This window comes from Numida meleagris, chromosome 3 (assembly GCF_002078875.1).
Source record: "Numida meleagris isolate 19003 breed g44 Domestic line chromosome 3, NumMel1.0, whole genome shotgun sequence".
Lineage (NCBI taxonomy): Eukaryota > Metazoa > Chordata > Aves > Galliformes > Numididae > Numida > Numida meleagris.
This window is the reverse complement of record NC_034411.1, coordinates 24,979,386-25,002,005: the sequence shown is the minus strand read 5'-3', so window position 1 is coordinate 25,002,005 and position 22,620 is coordinate 24,979,386. Positions and strand designations below refer to the sequence as shown.

At 37.1% G+C, this 22,620-nt stretch overlaps 1 protein-coding gene across 9 annotated transcripts in view; it reads left to right on the top strand.

Moving 5' to 3' along the window:
* Positions 1–22,620, top strand: part of THADA (THADA, armadillo repeat containing) — a 217,311-nt gene that overhangs the window by 113,523 nt on the left and 81,168 nt on the right. For 8 of the 9 annotated variants that reach the window (XR_002437166.1, XR_002437167.1, XM_021392511.1 and 5 more), the window contains 3 exons: positions 1,474–1,563; positions 2,943–3,074; positions 14,985–15,153. Coding sequence is in view for 7 of the 9 variants with exons in the window: in XM_021392511.1 (XP_021248186.1) it covers positions 1,474–1,563; positions 2,943–3,074; positions 14,985–15,153 (391 nt within the window). In the remaining 2 variants the exon portion in view is untranslated. The remainder of the gene's footprint in view (positions 1–1,473; positions 1,564–2,942; positions 3,075–14,984; positions 15,154–22,620) is intronic. The other variant, XM_021392512.1, reaches the window with a different exon arrangement.

The window sequence follows — 22,620 nt, the reverse complement described above, 5'->3', positions numbered from 1 at the left end:
CTCTGAAGTTTTGAAATCTGACTATGGGATGTTTGAATTCGGTGGCTGGCAGACACTTTGAGGTTGCGTGATAAAAAATTACATGTGCTTTTTCTACTTAAATAGCCAGTGATCATCAGTATTGGTGTTTTAGACAGTCCTTATCTGCGCTTCAATTTATGCTCATTCACAGAAAGTTTTCAACTTATTTTTTTAAATGAAATCTTTCTTGTAGTTATAATAGCTATTGCAGAATCCTTGGCCATGCTTTTATTAGCAGCCTTTCAGTGTATCACTCTTACACGCCTAGAGAAAGCCTCTTGTACGTACCTCTTTGTTTGAACATTTGTTTCCATCTAGTAATTTGCTTTTGCTGTGTTTATTTTGTGGCCTATGGCTAAGGCATGTTTTGTTGGCTGAGTGCTGGAAGCTTTGCTGATAGTTGTCATGTGCCGATTTACTCTTGCATAATTTTTTTGTACGCTTATTTTTATGGACGTTCAATCTTGCCATCTTACCATGTTATTTCTGTAGACCTGGATTTGTTTGCTTGTCAAAAGCATTGTATTGGAGTCATGCTAAAACATACTTAATCCTAGTTGATCGTGTAGCAAGCAAACTCTGCAGTTGGCTTTCTTGTTGTAAATTGTTGGCCATTTACTTACTTGTTTCCGAAGGAATTTCGTTTTATCTGCATAGCCCATATGTCTAATTAGAACTTCCTTAACCTAACATTTGAGTGGTTCTTGCTTAGAAAATGCTAAATGAACCTATGAACCATGAAGTTATCCTTTATCAGTTCAAAAAGTTATTAGGAAAACAAGCACAGAAGGCTTTTACTTACTCTTTTTAGCTTGGATTGATTTGCTGTTGTGGCTTAAACTGTACTGATGTGTTAATTCTGGCTAGTAATGAGTTTGATAGGTATCGGTATGTTGTTCTGTTTTGGATGTAGTTGTTATATCTACATGAGTATGTGGCCTGGAAATGTCACTGCTGCCAAGTGCTGGAGGCAGCTCTGTGAAGAGGGCTGATGGAAGATCAGATGCATCTGTTGCTGTGTTTTCTTTTGAGTTATCATTCTCAGATACTTTTCAGTATCAATAATAGATGAGCACCTGTAAGTAAAAGTATATTAGAAGTACTTTATTAGCTGTTTAGTACATGAGCTGCATCAAAGGAAATGTAGTCTTGTTCATCTATGTTGTTAAAATAGTGCTGGAATTTAAGATGCTGTGTCTTTTTTTTTTTTTTTTTTAGGAAGATCTGAATAGTTTAGCTGGCAAAGTGTAGATGTGCAGACCGAAGCACATAAACTGTCTAAATTATGTTGTATTGACATTTTTAATGAAAAAAAAACTTTGTCATGTTTGAAAGGTGTTCATTGTGGGTACATGGTCATTTGGACTCTGAATTCACTGCAGCATCAGAAATCTAAGTAAACTGGTATTCTGAGTGCAACTAATTGTAACTCTTCTACATTCCCTTCTGCAGAATGACAGGAGCAGAGTTTTTCTCTCGATTTCCAAGTCTTTATCCTTTCCTTCTCAAGCAGTTGGAGGTTGTAGCCAATACTTTGAACAGGTAGGATGATATCTGTGAAACTTCCGAAATGTTCAGTTTAAAGTGAGTTGTCACATATAGTATAACACTGCTGCTTTCATCAGTGCTTCTTGAAGTAGTGTAGATCTACTACTGTTTTTCTAAGCCTTTTTTCCTGTAACTTGCGCACTGCAGTGAGATTCTGGAGTCTGAAATGCTATTGAGTCATTAGTAGCAGCTTTAATCCTCCCTGTAAGCTGTTGCATTCCAAGGATCAGACATTAAAAGAAAGTATATTTTTCAGTGCAGGGCAGAAACTCATTGTTTGACAATGTCTCATTTTTAACGAGACTTTCTAACTTGTTTAAAGGATAGAAGGTCTTAGGCCTTGTGTGACCCTAAATTACCATTTTCCAGCCCTTGACACACTGTCTTTGTGGAAGGTCCTTGATCTCTTTTTACAGAGTCCACAAATGGTGTCTGAGAGCTCCAGTTCAATCTAACCAGATGATGTACTCTGGGATGATGCTGATGCTGTTACCCCTAGGTTCATGAACTTTTAAAGTAAACCAGTGCAGGCTTTGTTTTTCCTTAAAATGTTATGGTATAAACTGTAGAAGTTCAGCAGCTGATCTAGAGGAGAGTTTCAGCTGTCTGTTTAATGGCCTGCAATGAACAGTTGAAAGAGGAGTTCCACCAATCATTGCATCTTGTGCAGTCTGCTCTAAGCAAAAATGATGCGTGTATTCCATGCAGCAGTCTGACTTACCTGACTTTTCGAAGGGCGACAGTGTAATCACTAGAAAATTTTGGGAAGTTGCTTGAAATACTGTCCTCGAGTGTTTTTTTTTTTCTCAATGCAAATTAAGTGTTTTATTTTTTCTTTCTTTTTTTTAAGCTTATTGACTAAATAAGGAATTGTTAATTTTGTCTTGGATTTCTGGTTGATTTTACAAGCAGCCACTTGGTGTTAATAACAATAACTGTTCTTAAATCTAGCCTTCTATTTACCAAATACACATTTTCTTCCTTCCTGACTGAAAAAGACTTTTTTTTGTTTAAGCCATCTTTTTGTAACTGAGCTTTCTCAATTGCTCAGTTCTTTGAGAAACATTACCTGTTCTGGTGTTTAATGTTAGTTAAAAGCAAGGGCGGCTCTCTCTTGTTAACGGTAGAAGAGGCTGGGATAAGGTAGGAAAGAAAATGTGGCACAGCCGTAATTTGTCTTCATGGAGGGATCCCCAGTGATGCCATAGAATGGGATGCCGTGTGTGATCAAAGTCGGGTTTGTATGTTCTTGCCATGATCAGCATAACGTACCTCCTTGAAATGCAGAAGGGTACTGTGCCTGTGGGAGAATCTCAAGAACAGCATGAAGGATGATGTTCTCACCAAATGCTTCTTCCTGACTTTTTATTTAGTGACGCTGAAGAACTGAAAATCCATCCAAGTTTGTTCCTTTTGCTTTTAATCCTGGGAAAGCTGTATCCATCTCCAATGGATGGCACTTACTCAGCACTCAGCATGGCACCATTCATCCCCTTTATTATAAGGTAAGATAGGCCTCTGGTAGTCTTTCATATGATGGGAGTTCTTTCTAGAATCTTTGTGTTTGTTTGTTTTATAATAAAATGCCTAGTTTTAAGTTCTTAAGTTTTAAGCTTTAATTCTTAAAGGAAAAACACTGATGATGATTGGTTGTACTTCCATTTCTTGTTAATTCTTGTTTTGGGGGAGTGGAAACAATTTCAAATCATGCAAGCTGTTGTGTCACTTGTTCACAGTTCTTAATCTGCAAAAACTCAATTGCTGCCAAATAAAGGGTAGATATAAACTGATGAGCTTGACTGGTTTTGTAAAACAAGTCTTGCATTGCTAAATTTCTTGATGTTTTTTTTCAGTCCTGCAAAATGATAGCTGGTACCTCATTGTTGTAATGATTAATATGTTGTATGAGTGTGTGTGCGCATATCTAGCTCCATATCCATATGCACACATAAATAAGTACTTAGCTGTATGGAGGCAGACGTATCCTATATGTAATCTGTTTCTAAGATAATGTTCCAAGATTTTATACAGTGTAACTTTCACTTCTGTGATACTTACACTGAGAGACTCAGCAGATGTTTTGGCTTTTCTGTATGCCACTGTTGTGGGGATGGGGTGCCTCCTAAGGGGGTAGGACGCTGGTGGGTGGGGGAAATAGTATTTTGAGAGGAAGTCTTGCTATATTTGTGAAAGCTTCAGAGTAGTAGGCTAAGAAAGTTCCATTTTAAATCTTGTTCCTTTATTCGGTCAGTGAAACAAGATCAAGTTGTTTCTATCCAAACATCTTCTGATTCCTATTTTAAACTGATATTTATGTTACGTCTGCTTATTCTTGGCTGCCGATGTGATGTGTCTCTTGCTACTTCTGTTTTTATGGAGTTCTTAGGAATAAATAACCTAAAAAATAACACGGAAAACCTGCAGTAAAAGTTTTCTAATTGCACTGTATTTAGTGATTTAAAATGTTTTTCTGCCATGTTTGAATCTGAAATGCTTCTTCGATAAACAGTTAAAACTGTATTTGTTGGTGACATCATTAATTAGCTCAATCTTTATGCCTGTGTCACTGCACTGAAGAATGCTTGTTTTTTTTTTTTTTATTTCTTGATAGAGTGTTTCAGCATGATTTCTAATTGGTAATGCATTAATCTTTGATAATCTTCCAGTTACAAAAACAAAACCCAAAGATGTATTACAACTGCTACATTTAGCAAGATCCCTGCTCCAGCAAAATAGCTCTTCAACACTGATCACGCTTAGTTACCTTTTGCGGCAATTTAAAACTTTGCAGAGGATGTGGGGGGAAAAAGCCAACAATACCTTTAAAAGAAAAACCTGAAGTACTTAAGACAACCATGTCATTAGATCTACCCTCTTTTGACCACCATTAGTGACTGTGCTCCTAGAGGAGTGGTGTGGAAGAGAATGTTATCTACATTTCTTTTCCATTGAATTTGGCAGTAAAATAAAATAAAATGCTTATCTATTTCAGACAACAAATTGGGTGCACAGAGATGCATTTCTGTTGGATTATGTAGCAAAAACATTGACATTCTTAATGGGTGCCAGGGGACAATGCCAGGGATTCTGCAGAGCGAAGGAGCTATCTATTTATGAGATAGCTCAATGTGATATTTCTGACTATGTTTCCTTATAAAGCTCTTTTGTCCTTCTTCTGTGAATACTTTGAATATTTTCAGCCACTTGCATCAGCTGGAATGAATACCTGTGATTTACCTTTGAATGATAAATATCTTGCTATTTGCCCTTTGATTTCCCTTGTGATTTTCCCTTCAACAGGAGCAGATGAATTAGAATAAAATTATTTCCTTGTCATTTAGTTTTCTTTAGAAGGCAGTAATGAAGATGGTTGTGAGGTAACCACTTAGGATCAAAGAGGCAACCTGAAGGCAAAGACCTTGTTCATCAAGACATTAAACTGTATATAGTAACCACTGCTTTGGATTGCTCAATGTAGTATATAAGTCTATGCATTTATATAATTACATGGTGGACCAATGCAATTATATCATTTAATTGCCATAGTTTGCTGAGACATTTTCAGGTTTATGTTGCTGTAACGTTGTCAAGGTTAGATCCTATGCTTATGTAGTAGGGAGAGAGGAAGGGTGGGTATAAGCCATCACTGATTTTCTGACTTTGTAGGGCTCAACCCCAATAAAGTGGCATTCATGTGCTGCTCTGGGAGGACAAGCAAGATACTCAGTTTGCAAGAGAGTGAGCAGTTCTCTGAGCAAAGCTAGGTTTAAGAGGAAGATTTCTAATTAGGCTTTTGAGCAGTTGCGGTTAAGCCTGATTGGAATTTTCCATCTAGTAGGAGTAGAGTTGTGGTTGCTCTGACTGTGCTGAGGTAAATTGCACAATATGAGTAGGATTAAATGCCACAAGGACAAATCTCACTCGCCATGCGCATGCTTGCTACTACCTTTTGAACCAGAGCATTTGATTACTTCTCTGCAGTTTTAATAAAACTTATGTTTTCTCCTACCCCCTTGCAGATGTTTTATTTGGAAGGGAACACTTTGATTCACAACTTATTACCTCACTTTTTTTAATCTTCTTTTAAGAGCTAGATAGGTCTGTTTTACTGATTACATTCCAAGATGAAGGAATGTACAGAATGTTTTTGATTAACAAGGGAGGTAATTGGGAGGTAATGTTTTAAGTATGAAATGAAAACATAACCTCCCTTTCTCCTCTCCTTACCCCTTTCAAAAACCTGTAATCTCTTCAGAATGATCCAAATTTGAGTTACCTTATGCCCTCTTGTACCATAGCGTTGCCAAAGTGTTTGTTCAGTGCTAAATGTTCAGGACCGGATCCTCTGAAGGAGTACATGGATATTGCTATATTGACTTGGATAGTTTTCACTAATTGAGGTCTAGTCCTTTTTAGAATTGTGACTTCTTAATCATTTTAAGAAAAAACACCTAGCTTTAAAATCTTAACTGTATATATATTAAACAAAAAAAAAAACCCCTTTGTGTTTATGTCTGGTGTTCCTTTTGACAAAATCTTTTTGATTCTTAGTGAAATTTCCCCTGCAAAAATTTGTCACATATACAGATTTCCAGGTGGTGTTGCAAGTCCTTGAAGAAACTCTGTCTGTGGAAAATATAAATGGAAATTGAACGTCTTTCTCCAAAATCGATGCCGTTCTTAAATGGATGCAACTTTCTTGTGGAGAACTTTATAATTTGCGTCTTTCTGTAAAATGGAGCAGTTGCTTTCAAAAATCCCTTGATGCAGTCTTGAATCAGGAACTGGGGTAGATGACAGTGGAAAGTGCTAGACCTCTACTACTGCTTGCTTTCCCCTTCCATGCACCACCCCCAAATAGCACGGTATTATTTTTTATACTCATAAGCTTGTCATTAACAGAGATAATTATTGTAACACTGTTGATGGTGCACGCTAGCATACAAGGAGAGCAAAATTGTATATGATGAGGAAAAATTTTCTGTAGGATGGAAGAAGGATGCTAAAGAACATTGTTAGCTGCCCTGTTGTCATGAGTTACTCCTAAAAAAATAAGTTTGAGAAGGACATGAAAACTGTGCATCAGCTGTAAACACACTGCTGGATCAAATTCTCTTTCAAACTTGAGAAAAAAAGAAAAATGAATTCCTAAAGGCCTTGATTCCATGCATGTAATATAGTACTGTAAGTTTTATTCAGTGGATAAGTATACTAAGTTTTGTTGAGTTCTGGTTAAATCATTTTCAAATCTGAGCAAATGCCAGTCTAGACTAAGAAGCATGGTACTGAAGATTTTTCTTACAATTTATAAGCAAAATATGGGTTTCTGTTATAAAAGGTTGTATACAGTCAGTGAAGACTGAGGTTCAGTGTGGAAAGTATAGATTGTGGATTATTATTTCCACACCAGCTACCAGCAGGTGTGGAAAGCGATTTTTAAAATGCTATTAGCCAAAGTACGAAGTTCTAATGAAGTAAGAACTTGAATTTTAATCTCTTATCACTAATTTTGTTTAGTGGTTTTTATTGGCCAAAGGGAATCAGTTTGTCTTGACAAATACTTGCTTGAAGTATAAAGACCTTCAATTGCACTCTGTTTTTTGTAGTACAAATGACTGTTTTCAGTAGTTTACTGATTAGTAAAATATTTAACATCTTTCCTATTTTATGAAGCAACCTAATGGTGTTAAATACAACTTTATTCCCAAATATGGCATTCAAATACCAAACGTACCTCATATACTTACATTATTATACTGTTTATAAGGGCAGGTAGCGACAGGATGAGGGGAAATTGTTTTAAACTGGAAGATGGTAGATTTAGACTAGGTATTAGGAAGCAATTCTTTACTGTGAGGGTGGTGAGACACTGAGCAGGTTGCTCAGTGAGGTTGTGGATGCTCTCTCCCTGGAAGCATTCAAGGCCAGGCTGGATGGGGCTTTGAGCAACCTGGTCTAGAGGGAGGTGTCCCTGCCTATAGCAGGTAGTTGGAACTAGATGATCTTAAACGTCCCTTCCAACCCAAACCATTCTGTGATTCTATGCTATGATTATGCTGTCGTTTGCCATTTACTGATTTATCTCTCTTTCTTTCTCTCTTACTGAGATAAAAAATGTCATTCTGATGCAGCTTTGCCCATTTTTTTCTCTGTCCGTTCTTTTTCACTCACGTTCACAAATTCCTTGCATATTCCTTACAGCCTTCATTGCTGCCTTTACTTTACCAAAGATAAGGAAGAGATACTATTGCAGTAGTTCATGTCTTTTGCTTTTGAACCCAAATTCAATTGTGTAAGCATGCCTACATAAAATTGCAATCTTAATACTTTAACCTTTGTGTAGTAATATTGCAAATCATCAATCTGTGTGTTTTAGTCACTTTGAAAATGATGTATTTAGTACGTGAAAACAATCACCTCTTATTTTATGTTCTTAGAAAGCAGAAAATATGAATTTGTAGGCTCCCTAGGAGTCCTGGTTGTATTTTTTTTTTTGTAAACCTGTAAGAACTCACTTCTTAAGGAAATAGACACAAGTATGAAAGTATTACTGTTCTAGAAGATGTTATAAATATAAATTTTACTGATTAATGATGTTACTCGCATTTGGGCTTGTGGATTGCTCCTTTGAAAAACTTAATTGTTATTGAGTTATGCTAATTAGTTTTATTGTTCTGCATTTTGTTTAAGTAACTCAGGTTGAATTATGTCTGGTCTGTCAGGTGTCTGGTTCTGTTTTGCTAAAAGCCCTGTGACAAAGCCTGTATAGGCTTTATAGCAGTTATGTCTGGGGCAAGGTGAAGCAGCAATATTCAAATGTAAAGCCAAAAGCATCTGTGAGATTTGAAAGTAAGTATAAAATTTTACACTGAATAAAAATCACAAGAGAAGGGGGAATGAGGAAGATCTGGTCCAAGGTACCTTCTGCTTGTGTGGGAAGAGCTTGATTGAAGTCATTCACTTACATCTTGTTAAAATTGTTGTTTATGTATCTGGCTAAAGGCAGTTTCTCCTATTTTCATGCACGTATAGTTGCACACGTGGATTTAGTACACATCTTGTATCTGACTTGAAAAGAGTTATGACTTTCTCTAGGCTAAACATGAGTATCCTCTGCTAAGTGGCCGAGGTGGATAGCTGAGTGATTCTGCTAGTGTGCTCCTTCTCTCTCTCTCCTCACTTTTTTTTTTTTGTTAAAACTTGCTTATTTTCAACTGTCGTTACTGTGGAATGGAAATCTTATCAGTGGTATGATAAGCAAAGTACTTTTGTGGGAATGTGTTTTCATATTAGATGAAAATTACTACATGTGGTTTTTGTAGCTTTGTTGTATTAAAATAGCTGCTCTTGATTAAGAAGTTTGTAAAAGCATCTCCTTCGGTTCCATATCAAATGCACATTTTCTTATCTTTGCTCTCTTTTTCTTTTTTTTTTTTTTTTCTTTTTAATGTATTGTCTGGTCAGTGTAACTGCTTAGCGTTGTTATTGTCTGGGATAATTTATTACTTGGAATCTCTGTGATATTCAGACCAGACATAGATCCATTGGAATGCTCTGTCCTTGCTGGGAGATGCTTATGAGTCCAACCTGTCAAGGCAGATATCCTTTTGAATATAGGCAAGGTTCCCAAAATATATGATCTTATGTAGGAATATAAAAAGGAGCCTCTGAAGCATATGATGTTCTTTGTATTCTCATTATTTTGTACATTGTTTTGTAGTGTTGAACCTCTATTATGAAAGTAGTTTGTAGTTTTGAATTCTTTCTGGAAGAACTTTTTTTTAAGTCATAGAAGTGCCTTCAGGCCTAAAGCGGAGAAGTGCCACTGATAAGGAATGCTTAAGTGAAATTATCAAAATGACTACTGTAAGAAAAGACTGTCTTGTTGAAGTCCCCTGTCACGCCTCCACACTCCCTTTTTTTTTTTTTTCTCTTTAGTTTTCTTTTTAAACCTGCTAGTTTGAACAAAAATGAAGGAGAGAGTATTGCTTGAGATCTACAATGGAACTTTGGTATGTTTGGAGTTTAATAGAGACAGAGAAATGTATTTCCCCTCTGAGTGTAATTCTTTGCTCAGTAGTTAAAATGATCTCAGAATCCTTCCATTTCTGGTTAGTATTTTCTCTGTGTAACCCTAATGGTGTATTGACCGATACTGATCTGTACGTCACAGTTTGCCACAAGCATTTATTAATGTGCAGGTTTTCAGACTATTTATTTTTTAGAATTTTTAAATATCAAATGATAAATAGTTTAGCATTTTTTTCACTTTGATTAAGCTCAAATAGTAGTGATAGAGAAGACTATAAAGTGCTTGATTGGCAATAGGCCGCTCAAGACTTTTGATCAGCCAAAAGTCAGCATATAATTTACACATTCTTTGCTGTAATCTATGGCCTTTTCTCTTAAAGTATGGGCAAATCCTTTGGTTATTTTCATGGATCTGATAAGAAGTTTTCACAATTGGTCTTATATTCTTTCTTACAATCAACTGAATCATTCAGAGTATTCACAAGGTGCTGATCTTTTATTTATACATTTAACTTCCCTTTCATACTTTAAAATAATGATACAGTCATTAAGATGAAGTATTCTGTCTCTATTTTTATTTCTTCTACTTTGTTATTGTGTGTTTCTTTCCATTACCCTGCAGCTATGAAGCTTCATAATAACTTCTCACAAATTAACAAATTTGAAATAGAGTTTTTATCGGAAGACGTAAAAAAATTTTCCTTTTACGTGAGTTTGAGTTAAAATGTCATATAAGGAAGCTCTAACCTCAGGAGAATACAATGAAAAGTTAAATAAACCTACACTAAATTTAGCTACCTGAGGACAGTATTTAAGATTCCTGGATGGGAATGCAAGTAAAGAGATGCCTCTTAAATTGTTTCTTCATGTTCTACAGCAAATCTTGATTTGAAGTGAACATGTTTCTCTTGGTCCGAAGTTTATGTGCAGTATAAGTAACTATTTACTTATGTGCACGTTTTAGAGATCCTGGTTTATTGGCTGACTGATCCACAGTACTTTAAATTTGTGTTGTTGATTCAGCTTGATATGAGTTGGCTTCCTTTTACAATAACCTTGGTTATAATCTTGGTGACAGGATGAGACAAATGTGTATGGTTTCCTCCCAGAAGCCCCTTGAAAACGTATGCTGAGATGCTATATCAAAACTCCAATTATTCTCTTGGATTTTTTTGTTCTTAATTTTGGATTAAATCACAAAAGAGTGTCTTTAGACCAATTACAATACCGGCTTCCACAGTTAAATAAGTTTTTAAAATTAAGTACTTTACTAAGTACTTTTAAGTACTAGTACTTTTAAGTACTATTTTAATTGCTAGGGTACAACAAATGTGTAACAAGATGGAAAACTGATGTGTTTCCTTAAAGGAGAAACTCAAAGCAATCCATAAGTATACTCAGGCATATATATAGCAGAATACTTCTTATATTCCAGGAAACCTTGTTCTCATATTAATGAGTGGGTACCGTCCTGCTGATTTCTCAAGATATGTTAATTGTGTGGAAACTCAAGTGTCTTTTTAATGCTCCCTTTTGCACCTCTCTTTGCTTGGAAACTTTTAATACTACTTTTGACAGTTACTGAATTTACTCTTTTGGAAATCTTTCAGTGAAGGTAGGGTAGCTGGTCTGATTGGCATCATCTGAGGCCTGTTCTGCAGAATATTGCCTACCTCCATGTTCAGTTCTACTTTTGATTCCATTCTGTTTTCATGGCTGCACCGATTCCCTCTTCCACCACTGTGAAGGCAGTGTATGTGAATGTATTTCAACTGAGAACAAGATCATGATGCTGTGATACTGTCTGTGTGACTGTAGGAACAACTACCTGTGCCGTTAATAAATAGTTAATAAGTATTGAACCATTCTATGATTCTGTGAACAGATCGCTGTGACAATATCCGGTAAACATGGAAATAGTGTTTTTGTCCTTGCTAATCCTTCTAACAACTGTAGGTATTACTTAATATAACAGCTGTATCACTTTGAGCTAAACTTAAGATTTTTTGAATAATTTCTACTCATTCATTTCTGTGATACTCATATTAAAGGCAAACCTTACTTGCTTTGTTGATTTGCTTAGTATGAAGTCTGTTCAGAGGGACTAATAGGAAGATAAAGAAACACAGAGGAAACACCTGCAGCTCTTTTTTTTTATTATTAAAAAAACCATGAAGATACTTCTATTTACTGCTAGTGTGTTGTTGTTCGTAGCTAGAGCAATAAATTAGACACTTTGAAGTGTGCAGAGGAGTGCAGAATCCTTCTGTGCCTTATGAGAGTTCTTCATATAAATTATGCCAGTTAGCAGCTTAGTTCCAGACCTGAGTGTTAACACTGGACAGGAGCAGTGGAAATCCACTGAATCAACAGTTACACAAAGTGAAAACTGGTCAGATTTATTGACTTTTTGTTCTTGATCATGAACTGTTTGAAATAAACAAGTTTACATCTAAAACCTCATTCACCTAAATAAACAGAGCTGAATTCAAGATGGAATACTACTTCAACAGTTGTTAATAGCCCTGAGAATTTAATAGATCCTTCCTTAAAGATCTTGCAAGTTTTCTTTGCTGCTTGCTACCTTGAGTTATAACAAAATTAGACTGACATGTTACATTCTTCTACATATGATAACATTTTAGCTATTTCTTAGATTTGAAAATTTACTTATACATAAACTGCGTGTAAAGAAAGTCACCTGCAGAAAACACGTTTTATTTCTCCCACTTGTTTTTCAAATCAAAGAAAATTATGTAGTTTCAAAGACAGGTATACACACACAAGCACATTGCCCTAATGGGTGCGAGGCTCTGTGGCTGATATTTGGCCTGCAGGAATGGTGAGAACCAGGTTTAAGTTGTGGGATTGGCAGGTGTTGGAGTGGCCCAGACTGAGGCTGGTGTTCCTTTCTGCCACTGTTGTGGGGCGTAGCTGCCACCCCACAAGTGATAACACCATTCAGTGTTAAGTTATATAGTGGATCTTGAAAGCTTATTTAACCACGAACTGCTGCAGTGAGCTAAATCTGTTGTCTTGTTTTACCTGGTTATTTTAAATCTTATATAAGTGGAATTCAGCAAAAATCAGAACTACCCATTCTTAATCTAGGGTGTTGTTGCAAACTATGGAAAAAAAGAGTGTTTATCTTGACGTTCGTCTGGCAAACTTCTTGTATGACTGGGGAGTGAAGCCAAATGCCTCCAAAGCAATGAGAGAAGCACAGATCAGATGCTTTCAGGATATCTAGTAGTTCAGGGGTGGGTGACCTGGCATGATATCTTGCATGTGTGGTTGAAAAGGAGGAGTGCTTTTGAAATGTTATCTGTAATGTTTCTTGGGAGAATGAAAAACAAATTTTAGTATTTTAGGGGAAATAAGAAAGGGAAAAGAAACAGCAAGAATGTTAACTCCTCCCAGATTTGAGAAGCTATTTGCCATTGTGAAATGTCGTCTTTGTGTTCCCATATATGTTCCCATAAATCAGATGCTTTGCTGTTCTTAAACTTTATGATTCTTTTGCTGCTTAGTAATGACTTCATAGGAGTGCTCTTCTGAGGCTTTCCACAAATATGTATGTTCTGTGGATATAGAATCATACAATCATTAAGGTTAGAAGGACCACTAAGATCATCTAGTCCAACCATCAGCCCTTGCCCGTAACTGCTCTAAATCATGTCACTCAGTGCTGCATCTCCCTTTCTCTTGAAAACTTCCAAGGATGGTGGTTCTACCACCTTCCTGGGCAGCCTGTTCCAATATCTCACCCCTCTTTCTGAGAAGAAATTTTTCCTAATATCCAACTTGATGCAACCAATGCTGGAAACTACTGCAGTCTCACTAGTAAGTAGTGTGAGAAGTTTGAGTTTGCATTTGGCTACAGCAGGTGCATAGCACAGCAGTTGGATGATGATTGGGTTGCCCTTCAGGCAAGCAGAAGCTGCAGGTTTGCATTTTCCTCAGGCACAGAAAGTTGCAGAACCGGGACTGCTATGTCTTGGGCCAGTTCACCACCCTCTGGGCAACAGGGTGTTTGCTTGGAGGGAGGAGGATGAGAATAAGGAGGTCATTGCCTCCTAATTGAGGATCCTCAAAGTGCAATACCTAACCTACTTTGAGGGTCCCTGTTGGACTTCTTTGTGTGGTCCGGGAACAATCATCTGCTGAGGTTGTTTTTTTTTTTTTGTTTGCTTCTGTTTTTAGAGAACAATTTGGGGCACGAAGAAAAGCAGATCTGTAGTTTTGCCTTAAGCTTCTGCTTTATACAAGTTCAGTATAAATGCTGTCTTTATGGACCTGGGATTCTGGTAGCTGAGAAAATGGGAAATTATTTCCTTTATTCTGAATATGTAACAGTCACTTTTATTTCCATAATAGATTTGAAAAAATAACAATCTGGAACAAAATTTAGTATGTAAAATACTGTATGTCCATACATACATAATGCATGTGCGGGGTAGGTCTGTTGGTTTTACAAGAAAGGAGAATTAAAATTAGGTTACTTAAAAATTGTTCTCAGCTCCATTTTTTACTACTGAGAAAAAACTGCACAGCTCCATTTTAATTTGTTATGCTGCATTCAAGGACAAAACCACCTCTGAATCATGTAGTTTTGGAAAGTACCCTTGCACAAGTTAGAGGAAACCCTGGCATTTTCCCCATTTTCCACCCTTCCTTCTGAAGAGTTGTCACATTCCTTGGGAAAAAATAATTTGTGAAAGGTCATGAACAAAATAAAGAACATTCTTGAGTTTACTGGTACAGCTAATTAAAAGCTGTATGCCCACTGCAGTAACAGTATCGCTTGTGTTTGGAAAGAACGTCTGTATGTGAGAATTACATGGTTAAGGAAAAGCTGTAGACAAACCACTTTTCAGGTTTATTTTCACTATGTAATGGAATTAAAATGTTTTTGTTTAAAGATATTGAATTTATTTTTACAAAAGGCTAAGCTGCCTTCTTGCATCTGATCAATACAAGATTAAAACTTTTCCATATGGAACTGCCTCCAGTTGTGACTGCTCTGTTTTCACACTGTGTTGTGAAGAGCCTACTCTTTGCATTTCCTTTTCAAAGATGATCTTCCAGAAAGTTATTCCCTAAGAGAAGAGGTGAGAGGGTAGAGAATAGAATGTGCTACCACTGTATGGGGATGAAAATTCCCATACAGAACGTAGCTCAATACTTCCTTCAAGCAGTATTTCTGTGCTTCAGGCTCTAGTATGGCTTATGTTTCTAGGCAAGTAGTCTTTCACTTGCCTAGATAAGTTTTTATTTGTGATAGGTGTGTCATGTATTATCCTTTGTTTTATGTTCTGTGGCTTTTAGCCACAACAGTGGATTGCATCTGGATGACAAAAAATATGTATTTTTCCTTTTTTTAGGTGTGGGCACTCTCCTGTGTACCGTTCACGTGAGATGTCAGGTCGGGCCCTTGTTCCATTTGTTATGGTGAACGAAGTACCACATACAGTACAGTCACTGCTGAAGGGGCTTCCAGCTTCTACCAGTCTTTGCATACGACAGAATAACATTCATGGAACACTTCTTCAAGTAAGATTCTTACTGTGTTTTTTAAGTGGGTCATGCTTTACAGTTGGATAACGTGCAATGAGTTGTACTGAGTGTTCGAACATATTTAAACATTTTAAAGTTGATTCTTTCAAACAATAAATGTGGAATGCAAATTTCAGCGGTCATTAGAAGACTGCAAGTTGTAAATATCAACATTTACATTTCATATAATGCTTCATCTCTGGAGATTACAGTGCTTTCAGAGCAAATGTCTTTATCTAAACATATCTACAGAGGGATCTGTGTGACTCACCCGGAATCACAGAGCAAATCTACAGCAGAGCTGAACTCCAAGTACCAATGGTATTCTAGATATTGAGACTTGCTACTTACCTACGTGTTTACTTATTTCTTGATTTGCTGTTCCTGTCACACCATCAGCTTCCTGTCACTTTGCTGTGCAAGATGTGATAAGCTTTGTACTGTATTCTTCTGAAAACACTGGAGAACAGCTCACTATCAGATGTGAATCAGAAATTTCTTCATTCCCCATATATCATTCCTTTGGTTTATGGCAGTCTGTTCAGTGTGTTTGATTTTTAAGCTATCAGAGTAATAAGTTACCCATTTTTATTGCCTGTTTTTCACAAGCAACCCTACAACAAAGGCGTATTGTATATGTTCAGCTCTGTTGGTCTGCTTAGTTGGCAGTCTGTCTTGGTACACATTCCCACTGTAGCATGTGGTGATCTGTAGGTTATTTTCAAAAATCTTTTCCAGCATATTAATTTCCCTTTCAAATCATGACCTTATAGGCAACCTGTGATAAGGAAATGAGCATAGTCCCTGTTGAGCTGTCACTGCCTACTTTACCTGTATCCCGACATGTTTATTATCAGCTTATTTCTAATTTATATTAACTGACTTAATTGGAAGCTTTTAATTTGTTCAGTGTTTTAGAAGTTGGTGTCGTTTTACCTCTTCAGACAGGTATTTTGATGCCTGTGAAAGTAGCTGGACTGGGATCAGAGGGGTTCGTATGATTTAATTTGCATTTGGTAGATGATAGATTACAGAGAAGGTCATCCCAGTTTGTGGGATGATTCTGTCCAGTCTTTCCTGATGTAGATGTCAGTCCAGCAGTTCTGTAGGAGGGAAGGGGATTACCAGCATCAGCCACCAGTGTGTCACAAAACTGGGGTCCCTCTGAAAGTGTTAGGAAAAGAGGTTGTTCCAGTAGAGGTCGAAGTGTTTTTTCAATCTGCAAAATGATTATAACCCTTGTAATGAGGGCATGGACTAACTGTAGTGTATAAACCCACTGCTGCCTTTTTAGTGACCTAGTAGAAAAATAATAATGGAGAGTTTGTTCTGAAATTGTCCAAAGGTTGATTTGTTTACTAAGCAAGTGTTGCTAACAAGATCGGGTTTTCTTTTCCATCCCTGTGAGGCAGAGATATTCTCAGAGAACATAATTTTTTGGTCAGTTTTGAGGAGTTACTAGGAAGTAGTATGAGCATGATGACACCAAGGTGAGCAGTGCAGTTGATACAGCAGAAGGAAGGGATGCCATCAGAAGGACCTTGATAAACTCAAAAGGTGGGCCCTTGTGAACCTAAGGAGGTTCCACAAAGCAAAGTGCAAGGTATTGCACTTGGGTCAAGATAATCCCAGATATATATACGATATAGGAGAAGAACTTCTTGAGAATAGCCCTGCTGAGAAGGACTTAGGGGTCTTTGTTGATGAAAAACTTAACATGAGCCAGCAGTGTTAGGCCCCTGCTGGAGTACTGTGTCCAAGTCTGGGACTCCCAACACAGGAAAGATGTGGAGCTTTTGGAGAGGGTCCAGAGGAGAACTACAAAGATGATCCAAGGGCTGGAGCACCTCTCCTATGAAGAAAGGCTGAAGGAATTGAGTTTGTTCAACCTGGAAAAGAGAAGGCTGTGGGGAGACCTCATTGTGGTCTTCCAATATTTAAAGGGAGTTTATAAACTTAAGGGAAATGAACTTTTTACAAGGGTAGATAGTGATAGAATAATGGTTGATGGTTTTAAACTAAAGGAAGGGAGATTTAGATTAGATGTCAAGGGAAGTTCTTCACAGAGATAGTGGTGAGGTGCTGGAACAGGCTGCCCAGAGAGGATGTGGATGCTCCATTCCTCCAGGTGTTTAAGGCCAGGTTGGATGAGGCCCTGGGCATTGTGATCTAGTGCTTAATCTAGTGGCTGGCAACCCTGCCTGGGCAGGAGTTTGGAACTTGGTTATTATTCTGGCTCATTCCAACCCAAGCTATACTATGATTCTATGATTCTATAAATCTAAGAAATGTTACCGCACTGGGGAAAGACCAGTGCTGTCAGAGTACAATATTCTTTGAAAGATTGTCAGTTGATAATGATCTAGTCATGTTTGATGTCTCACATGTCTCTTTGGCTTTGCTTTTATGATTTGTGAATCAAGGTTGCTCAAAGTCTTTGTTTAATGCTTAACAAGATGTAGTTTATGATTGAATTGCTGAACTAACTTGTTAGTTAAAAATAACAAATATTCAGAAGAAATGCTTAAGGAAGATAGATGTGCAAAAAGGAAGACAGTGGTTGTTTTTATGTTGTATCCATAAAACACTGATAATGCACACTTCAATACATAGTTATTGTGCACCTGCTGTAAACTGGAGCACAAAGCAAAGTACTGTGACTTTCAGGGATTGTTGGATGCATGGTTTCAGTTTCCTTTTTATCACTGTAAGATGGAACTTGCAAAGGCTTGTTGAATGGAAAATTATGTTACAGGATTACTTGTTAAAGCACTGTTTCTCTGAAGCCTTACTTAAAGAGAGCTTAAGGCAATAATCTGAGTGTGTTCAAGACTGTACTGCATTTCCGTGACATGGTAGAGAATTTGTCTTCCTGTCTGATGTGGAAATCCCTATGAAAAGGAGGAATGTCTGTACAATACTCAATAAAATTTAGACTTTTTCCATCAATACAGACCAATATATGAAAATAGAATTCAGTTAACTTAATTTTTTCAGTCACATTAGACAGAAGCTGACGTAAGTTCACTTCCTGATTTTTCTTTCAGTGTTCATCTGCTGTCAAGTCTTGAGCAGGAAAGATGGAATTACTCAGACTTAAAACTTATGTGGTAGTGCCAAATGTAATAGATCATGAAGGTATATTACAGTTATGTTTCAGCGTTATGTAATTGCTTCATCTGTTGCAAGCCAAATGTTCATTTATAGAAAAATTTTTCAAAAAAAATTAAGAATGCAGTGCTTGTCCAAACATGGTCTGTTTTTCAAAACGTTGAGATTGACAAGGAGTTTTTTTTGACAGTAATACAAATGTGTTGTGTTTAATGTCAGTCCTCTGCATTATGTGAAAACACAGCTTTTGGTCCTCAGTATGAGAACTGTGGCTCAATTTATGTACGAATATAAATGTGCCTGAGGATGAAATAATCTAATGGTCTTTATATTTCATGTAAGAATTTTTTCGAAGAAACTGGGAGAAATACTTTTGTTCTGTAGCTCTTTGAAACTGATGATATTTTTCAAGGAGTAGGTCTGCATTCTAAGTAAATATGTCAAGACAAAGAAAAATCCCTTCTCTGCTTAGTGTTTCTTCTGTGAATGCAGTTTCTAGTTCTCTATTATCCAAACAGTCATGGGGATAGGGGAGAGACTTAGGTTTGTAATTCACAAGAAAATGTGGAAATCCTCTGTTAGCCTTTTAAAATGATTAACTATTTCTGGCTTCTGTTGTTTTAAGATCTGGTTCATTTGAAAGGAAGGGTTCATTCAGGGCTTATTGTAGAAACTCCTTTATGTTTGTAAAAGTTTTTTGACTTTCAGCAGTTGCCAAGGATCTTAGGAAGATTGTGTGGCATCCTTATCAGCAGATCCACGTAGAGGACAGAATCTGCTCTCCTGAAGCCCATGGCTGTGATCTTGCTTCTTGCTCTCCTTCTTTCTCTTGTGATCTTGAACTCCACTATACCATGATCACTGCAACCAAGACTACCTTCAGCCTCCACACCCCCAGAGAGTCAGCAGAGCTCCTCTCCTTGCCTCCTTTTGTCAAGAGGCTGTCACTGATGCTTTCCAGGAGCCTTTTGGGTTGCATGTGGTATGCTGTGCTGGTCATCCAGCGGATCATGAGAATCTAGCAGAATCATGAGAATCCAGACCTGCAGACCTGAAGCTACTTCTAACTGTCTGCAGAAGGCCTCATTCAGTTGTTCTTTCAGGTCAAGCAGCCTAGTGCAGACACCCACTACATTGTCATCCATACTGTGATATGTTCTCGAATCCTACCCGTAAGCTCTCTGCTAGCTCGCTGTCCATCCCAGTCAGACCTCTGTGCATTCCAGCTGTTCTCTCACTTAAAGAGAATCTCCATTGTCTCATCTTCCAAGCCAGTATCTACAGAGCCTGTGTCCCTCAGCACTCCAATCATGTCAACAATCGCACCATGTCTCTGTGATCTCAGCAAACTGTATGCAATCCTAATTCCTTTAATTCTTGAATCTCCTCATTTAGTGCTTTAAAGCACATGAAAGTTACAGGATATCTGAGCATTGTTTGCCTGGAGAACAATGCAGAACCTTTAATTCATCCAATTGTAGTTTGTTTATGATGATTAAAAAACTCCCAAATGGATGAACTGTCAGATTGGTTTGCCAAGCAAAGCAGATGTTAGACTTCTGCTTTTGTTTTTTATCTTGTGAGAATCAAGTAACATGATTGATGCTGGATTTCAAAGGCTCTGCTATGTTCATAGACCTAGACTCTATTACCAGAACAGGAGAATAGCGGCAGTAAGACTGAAGCTTTCAGTCACAGTTCTATGCTCATTAATTTCCAAAAATCTCTCTCACATTTGTGCATTGAAAAAATCTGTACTTACCTTTACAAACTCTTTGTATTGAGAGTAATTCATTAGACTGCTGCAATTAATCATGGAGCAAATGTGATTACTGTTGAGGTTTCTTTCACATGAAAGAATTCGTGCATCAGTTGGGTCATCATCTTACATATTCGCAATTTTATCTACTTTACATTAACTTTGGCAAGCCTACAATGATGTCTTTTTAGAATACACAGGTTAAGATAAATTAAGCTTATTACAAGAGGTATTGTTTTCTTTTAAGTTCTCTGCATATTGCTTCAGATGCTTCTGAAATGCTGACCTGCTTCCTAGCACTGTTGCGCACCTTTATACCTAAACATTGACAGTGTCAAACTTGACGCTGGTATACTGAATCGTAGCAAAAGCTTTGCTTCCTTTGTCACTGTCCCATTCACTATGCAGTCCCTTCCTTTTGGAGAGTGTTTTGTGTTTCCTTTGAAAACAGCAGGCACAGGTTAGACAAATGGAGTATTCAGTGATTCCTCTCTCAGTGTTTGCTCCTTCTATATGAAGTGAGGAAACTGCACTACTTGGTTTAAATATGCATGCTGCCTCCATTCACTGTTTCCATCAGGAGATTAATTCTAGTGTCCAAGATGCAGCTTCTCATAGAACTTCCTTGTGGGTTGTGCAGTTGTACATATCATTATGAGGAGCAATTTCTGGGTGGAAGCTGCGTTGTTCATGAATATTGTTTACATACTTGGTATTTACATCACAGGAGGAGAACAATCTCTCCTCCTGTTTGGGGGGTGCACATGACCTGTTCTTAAAAGAAATTGGATAAGATCGAACCACCAAAACTTCATGAAGACAAAAATGGAAATTCCTTTATCTGTTGTAGGTTTCAGTGTCATCAATTTGTATTCAGATACTCTTCAGAAACATTCAAATTTCCTCAGTGCATCCACAAAATACTGTAGTTTCATTTAGCTAAATCAGTATTATAGCAGTACACTGGTTCAAAGTACTTTTTTGTTATTTTTATTTTTACTCAGACAGTTCTTCTTGACATGTAAGTGTAAAGTCCTCTTGAGGTTTTGAATGTGGTTGGTTTGTTTGTTTTGCTTTTCATTAAGCCAGTAGCACTGTTACATTTTTCCCAAGTCTAAAGAACAGACTGAGTCACATCAGCTTAGTCAGATGCATGTGACAAAAATTAGACTTAGTAAGAGAACAAGAACTTCATAACTCTTTACCATTAATTGAAGATTAAATTTCCCACTATTTTCAATAGTACAACAAATCAGCCGTTACTATTCTTCTGAGTATAGCAGCATCCTACAGAGTTAGATTCATCTTTTTGAAAATCATGTACAATGAAAGAATCTAGAATCTTAATATATTAAAAAGAAGAAAAGCATGATTGCAAGACAGGTTTATCTGCCATCTCTACAGGACTTTTGTTTTTTCTTTGTGGAGTTACTGATTATGGCAAGATTTTGTGGTAGTAGAACTTCAAGTTATCTGTATCCGCTTTTTGGATATGATGATTTTTAAATAATAAGAGAGGTGGAAGAAATGATTAAAAGATGGAAGAAGTGATTTTAAGGATGGTTGGTGACTCACTAAAGTGGCAAGAATATAGCCAGAGAATAGCCATACTAGGTCTCACAGATGTGTGTCTGAATCAGTGTTCCACTTCCGTCAACTGATGGACTGATAGCACAAATCCAGGAAAAAGTGTGAGACAGACTGAGCAGCTAGAGAAACGCGAGTAGACTGTCTTAGCTTAGAGCACTCCTGAGTCAGAGATGTATGGGTGTGACTTTGAAGAGAAAAATGAAGTTAATGATTATGGTGATGAAAATAGGCAGTTTATGATGAAAACATCAATGTTAGGTAATTATCCAGAACAAGCGTCAAGACATTGTCGTCGATGGAAATAGAACCTGCTGATGAATGTGAATCCCTTTTTACCTCCTTTGAGAGAAGGAGGATATGAATTTAAGTTGCTACAAAGGAAGGTCAAGATTCAGGTATCTGAGATTGCTATCAGTCATACATTTTATGAGACTAATACTTGGACACTTACTCAGAGGAATAAAGACAATTAAAATAAAAACGGGCTTTTGAAAATAAAACAGAGAGGAATGGTGCATGAAGAAGTGCTAGCAAGAAATCATAGGAATTTTATTACAGGACTGAGCAGGTAATAAAACCCTACAGACTCCAGTGGCTAGGGCGTGTGATTATGATAACAGAATACAAATTACATAAATATATTTTGAAAGACGTTCTTGAATGTTGGCTCTTGTGGCTCAGTGAAGGAGAGAGGTATACTATACTATGTACTAGTTAGCTTGATGTAAAATCCTTGATATGAATTACCAGCAGGAGTGTCAGTGACCGCATTTTTTTTCTGCTTTGTTTTGAACAAAAGATCACTGGGGTCTAAGGGAATGAATGGGGAAGTAGCATTATTTATTTGGCTTCATTCAGTAGCACAGAAACATTAACTATGGTGAATTACTTTTTATTTAGCTTGATAATAATGTTTGAAGTATAACAGATCAACATATGCTTATAAAAACTCAATGTAGTAAACAAATGTTACATTATCTACTGATCAGAGAAATAAACCTGCT